This window comes from Eucyclogobius newberryi, unplaced genomic scaffold, assembly GCF_026437365.1.
Source record: "Eucyclogobius newberryi isolate DKJ021-1_F unplaced genomic scaffold, fEucNew1.0.hap1 SCAF_19, whole genome shotgun sequence".
NCBI lineage: Eukaryota > Metazoa > Chordata > Actinopteri > Gobiiformes > Gobiidae > Eucyclogobius > Eucyclogobius newberryi.
In genome coordinates, this window is record NW_027315823.1 from 30898570 (window position 1) to 30904679 (window position 6110).

The window sequence follows — 6110 nt, forward strand, 5'->3', positions numbered from 1 at the left end:
CATTTTTATTTGTAGACCATGTTCACATTGATGCCAATTTAATGTAGTCTCACGTAGTATATCATCATATCTGTGCTCACAACACGACCATAGTACATACAAATAGTAGATACAAAATCTTTTAATTCTCCTGAGATTCTAACATTATGCCGCTCTAAACTGTTGGGTTTCATCTATAGGCAACACGTCCACGTCCACACGATGCTCTATAAGGAATGCTGAGACCGCATTAAAGATCAGCCAATTTAAAATTTGACTTTTGCAACAATTTCACAACTTTTCCAGTCTTGTGCAATTTCATGAACACATGCTAAACATTCATAACTACAGCTAGCTCGTTCCTCATTTGCACTTGATGAGTAATATCAACCCTAACCCTTTTTCCATATATTTTTGTATTGGTCACTTAAGTTTGTTTGGCACAGCTTCTACAGTGTCAAAGCAATAAGACATGCTTTTAAGAATATTCTGTGCAATACAAGTAAAGATCATTCAAGACTAAATAAGAGATTTTGTCTGAATTGATCCTTCTTTTTAACAATATGTAGAAAAAGTAAACATTGCATTTAAATTATTGCTCAAACTTGGATTGACAAGATTCATTTCAGTGTAAAATAAACATTGCCTTTATTTTCTTTTTCTCGGTGAAAAGTGCTGGAGTTTGTGACGACTTAGAAGAGACACGTGCGGGATCTGTTTAGGCTTCTGTCGGCTGGATGTCTTGAATGCAGGCGCGTCCTGACAAAAACAAAACAAAATCAATGTAAAAATCCATATTTCCAGACGCGATTGTATATGCAAAGCCCTCTAGTATGTCAAATACAAATGGTCACTGTTCTGCCATTTTTCAACAGTTTGACAAGTTAAAGGCCAGGTCTTCACCTCTAGTTCCTTCTTTTCAGCTTCCTTCTTTGTGTCCAAACAGCTCCGCAGATCAAGGTTACTCTTTGCAGTTGCAGTGCTCTGACCCTTGTTTGACCAACCTGCCAAGCAATGCTGCGCACAAATAAAGGCTCCATAAAAAAGAGAATGGAAAAACAGGGGAACACCAGATTTGCATCTTTGATCTTGTTGCATTTCAACTGGTGATGGGCTGTTTAGGCATCACAAGTGTGCCACAATGTGTGAAATTATGTGAAAGGACAAATATGATGCATTTATACATAAAGCACACATTAATCTATATCAGTCTGGGTTTCCTACATCAGGAATTGAGTTAGAGCTCTATCTACTGGCTGCAGAGGGACTTACAAAGAGGAGATACACCTGGCTTGTTAGTCTGGTGATGATTTATGGACTTAAAGACAGCTACGAAGATGTCGGATTTCTAGCTATGACATCACAACTGGAAAATTTGAAATGGAGTGTTTTTTGAGGCTCAGAGCGAGAGGAAAAATAAGCATGATTGAAGCTTAAAACAACTCCAGGTTATGTTTTTAATAAGGGAACAATGGTAGAACATGGTAAAAGCTCAAGAAAAGTACATTTTGCATAATGTGTGTCGTTTTAGTACAAAAGTCTAACATGATGTGTAGTTTCCTGTATGCTGGCATGAATGACAATACCACACCATTTTTACTCACCGAAGGCAAACCAAGACTGTTCGATGGGTCAAAGCTGCACCTGCGATGAGCCTTGTATTTGTGTGAAGGCTGAAGAGCGGTGCGAGGAATGCTCACCCTGGGATGAAAACACATATACTGATCGTCTATAGAAAGTCAAGCTCTTATAGTATTGAACTATAACAAAAGTAGATCAACATTTCACATTTTGTTCATTGTAAACTGCAATATTGAACTAAAACGGCTCAGTAAGAGAAACAGATCCATTGACTTCCTAATAAGCCCCGCCTCTTCATAGTGACATTTCCCCGTGACAAGCTGTGGATTGTCATTTACATATTTGTATTCTTGAAAAGTGGCTGTGTGACATTTTAGAACCCGACATGTATCACTCGGACTCTGAATTCTTCAAATAATCACAACCAAGCACAGGGATGTGGGCGGGGATAGGGGGTAGATGAAAACAGAAATGTTCTGAGCACTCGAGCCTCAGTTGCAGGACAATATAAGATGTATTACTCAACATGCAGGAATCAATAAAAAATACACATTAAAGTGGATTTTGCATAATTTGTCGCCTTAAATGTTTCAAGTTTGGTTTTGGTGATCTGAATAGATATGAATACTTGGTGTTCATTTGACCAGTGATTAACAAACCTACTTAAATCTCAACTATGGCTATTCAAGGGGGAAAAATAGCTAACAAAAAGCATTGAGTTAGAATTAGAGGACGTTTTGCAACCCTTTTTGCTCGTCTCTGTAACGTAATGAGGTTTTAAGTAGGTCATTGCGCTGCTCATTAGGCCAAAAGACCCAGTTAGACAGTATTACCTCATGAGCGCAGGTTCTTTCGCCGTGTGGGGATGTTCTGATTTGTGTTTTTTGCACACGGGACAGCGCTCCTCAGAATTTAGAGGAACTGGGAAAAGTCTGCTGTTAATCCTATAGGAAAATGTACCTGTAACAATGTAATTAGATACAAAATGGGTTTAAGTACACACTAGAAAATACTGTTAAGTTAAAGGACTTTCTTACATTGATGGGTGTCTTTTTTCATCTCGGGGCTGTGGTCTGACACTGACGCCGATGGAGCGTTTTCATCAGATTCTTCCGAAAACCTGTCGGGAAGCAGAGATCACTTTTTAACAGCAGCTGAAGAGAGCCAAGAGGAGTATCAATCTATCCATCGATCTACAGTAGAAGATAAGATAACCTTTATTTGTCCCACAATAGAGACATTCAAATGTCGCAACACAGATTAGGTACAGAAACAGATTAGGCACAGAAGTACAATAATAAAAAAACATAACTTCAGAAAAAAAAAGTCTTCTTATACTATACTGTGAACCAAAAATGCAAATAACTATAGGTCACCATCTATAAATAAAAAATAATGAATAAATGATGATAAATAATGAATAAAAGTTTCATTTTTAACAGAAACATGACGGTTTGAGTTTGTCTATGCCATGGATCTAGAAATACTGCTTTAACCACTACAAAACCTTCTTGAACTTGAACATTTAAATTACTTTTTAGATATATTTGAATTACACAAATATATCTAAAAACAACAAATGACTTTCCCCCTAAGGCATGACAGATTTTTACCACTTTAAAAATAGCTTTAAAAGGAGTATTTCAATAACAAAAACTGTCTCATATTCTCCAAACATAAGACTCACCCTGAGTGTTGACTGCTCACACACTGCTCCCGATTCAAAGCTCTGAACGTGCACAGGTTGTTGAAGAAATCATCAGAGCGTTCTATTAACGAGTCCTCAGCATCTATGACGCCTGTAAACAAATATCAATGGTGATTCACAAGTTTCAGTGGCTTGTGGGGCGTTCCTCAACATATATTTCACTAGCTCGATTCCAAAAGTACCTGCAATCCAGTCATAGCCCAGTAGTGGTCGTGAACGGTGATTGGCGGCGCTTCCGTGTGTTTTTTCACTCTGTAGCTCGTGCTGCTCTTTCTAAAAAAAAAAAAAAAAACAGTTATTAGTAACATTTCTCTAATTAACATGTGATTTTTTACTGCAGTCAAACTTAATTATATTAGAAATACACTTTAGCAATCAGGAAAATTGAGCAGTAATATTTAAGGTGAACACCTGCCCCTCTTATGATGATCTTAAGATTGCCCCTTTATGCCTTTTCATTGGTGCCACATGAATTGTAGAAAATAGTGAGATTCAAACAGTAATCATAATACGTTTTACTGATATACTGACCTACAATGTTATTATATGTCATGACCTCTTTGTTATGGGGGTTTAAAACAAATGTACACACAACATAAGCTTACATTTCTCATATACATCTCACCAAATCGCACAATCCTGGGTATGTTGTATTTTTGAGGATGAGGAACTTACCTCGGTTGATTTAGATCTGGGTGACATTGAAGTACGTCTCATCTCATCAGTTCTGAGCTCAGATGTCCCGGTACATGCAGTGGTATCTGCCAAGGTCACAAAATAAAAACCTTTTTATTAAGCATGATGACGGCAACAATTTTATTTAGCTTCTTTATTTATATTGTGTCCCGTCCAGACGCTAAAACAGTGGTTCCAAATCATGTCAAGTATAGATTAGAAAATATTTGAGCTTCCAAGTACCACCAGATCTAAATCAGGTCTACAACAGGACTTCCCCGGGTCTAAAATTGGACTACAATGTGACTTTTACCAGTAAACAAGAACAAATCAAAAGGAGGACACAATTGTGAATAAGAATGACTCAAAATACAAAAAATAGCTTGCAGACAATAGCTGATACTCGCCCTAAATTTTGAGAAACACTACAATAAAAATAAATTCTATTGCACTGTTGTTTCCAGCCACCACGTTCGTACATTTGACAGAGGTTGGGAGTAAACCAGCACCATCTGGCGGTAGGAACTGGTTACTACACTTCATCTACATTTAGCTTGCAACTGGGCTAACGAAATCATAGCGTTCATTCAACTTTTTTATTTACCCGCAAACGTGACTCTGGGTTGAGCCAGCGCTGCCCGGGCGAGACCCTGGCCTCCACCCGCGAGAGTCACCACCTCCTCGGCCTCACAGCTCTCCTCCGGCCCGTCCTCTCGGTCTCTTTTTCGGCTCCGCTGCTGCAACCCGACGCTCACCGCCTCCAACTTCCTCCTTCGCTGCTGAAGTTGAGAAAATAACGCCTTGTTTCGCTCTCGCAAAACATCCAGCCGGCCAATGGACGACATTTTAGCATGACGATGACTTTTATTCTTGTAAATGTTGTCAAAAAATAGTGAAAATTGAAAGTTCACAGCCTTTTGTATTTTAAATTAGACTCACAGGGGCAGCTCCATAACAACGCGTTGACAACAATGCTGTGATTGGCTGCTGAAGCTTCTCCCATCATGCTTTGTTTCTTAAAGAGACAGACACAATGTTTTAGCCCTGCAATGTGAAGGACAACCAGCAGAGGGCCATGTTTACCTTCTAGCGAGCAATATTTACGTATTTAATTGTTGAAAATGTTTTTTTCCGAACCAGAGAAGGTGTATTTAATGCCATTATATGTGAACAAAATCAACACATTTATTTTGGTGATGTGAGGCAACATAAAACAATAAATAATTGTAAAATATAAACTATAACAAAATAAAAGCATGCACACAATAATGTATTGTTTTATTGTAAAAATAGAGTTTATTGTCTATGAATATACAGTAATAACAGAATAACTACCAGTGTTTGTGTGTGTGTGTGCTGTGTGTGTGTGTGTGCTGTGTGTGCTGTGTGTGTGTGTGTGTGTGTGTGTGTGCTGTGTGTGTGTGTGTGTGTGTGTGTGTGCTGTGTGTGTGTGTGTGTGTGTGTGTGTGCTGTGTGTGTGTGTGTGTGTGTGTGCTGTGTGTGTGCTGTGTGTGTGTGTGTGTGTGTGCTGTGTGTGTGTGCTGTGTGTGTGTGTGTGTGTGTGCTGTGTGTGTGTGTGTGTGCTGTGTGTGTGTGTGTGTGTGTGTGTGCTGTGTGTGTGTGTGTGTGTGTGCTGTGTGTGTGTGCTGTGTGTGTGTGTGTGTGTGTGTGTGTGTGCTGTGTGTGTGCTGTGTGTGTGTGCTGTGTGCTGTGTGTGTGTGTGCTGTGTGTGTGTGTGCTGCGTGTGTGTTTTGTTTAGTTTTTTTTATCTATGGATTTAACCCTGAATACTAAACTATGCTGATGATGGTATTCCAGGGATTCTCAAAACGAGAATGAGTCTACTTGAATTGTGAACTTTGGTAAATAGATACATTTGGATCATATGTCAAACTAAAATTGTATAGGCTCTCGCAAGTGGCTGTCTTTGCTATTGCCCCTGTCAATAATCTACATGAATTCTAATTTCCCAATTTCAACTACTACTGCGCCAATACCTATTGCTACTATTGAACCTATGAAAGTAAAATAGACATGATAATTTTTATTTGTATTTGTATTTATTCCAGAAAATACTGTGTCTCTAAATCTGAAAGAAGATAGGTGCTTGCTTTAAATAATGGGCTCTTCCATTCCAAACCTAACAAGCCCTTGGAGCAAAGTTGAG

At 38.7% G+C, this 6110-nt stretch overlaps 1 protein-coding gene across 1 annotated transcript; it reads right to left on the reverse strand.

The window, feature by feature from the left end:
• Positions 1-201: 201 nt before the first annotated feature.
• Positions 202-4914, reverse strand: miip (migration and invasion inhibitory protein). The gene is made up of 9 exons (XM_072452977.1): positions 4548-4914; positions 3944-4029; positions 3451-3541; positions 3248-3359; positions 2598-2680; positions 2394-2520; positions 1584-1680; positions 883-996; positions 202-738 (listed from the first exon to the last, which is right to left on the reverse strand). The coding sequence occupies exons 1-9, from the start codon at positions 4786-4788 to the stop codon at positions 628-630; spliced, it is 1062 nt and encodes a 353-aa protein (XP_072309078.1). The 5' UTR covers positions 4789-4914; the 3' UTR covers positions 202-627.
• Positions 4915-6110: the final 1196 nt, after the last annotated feature.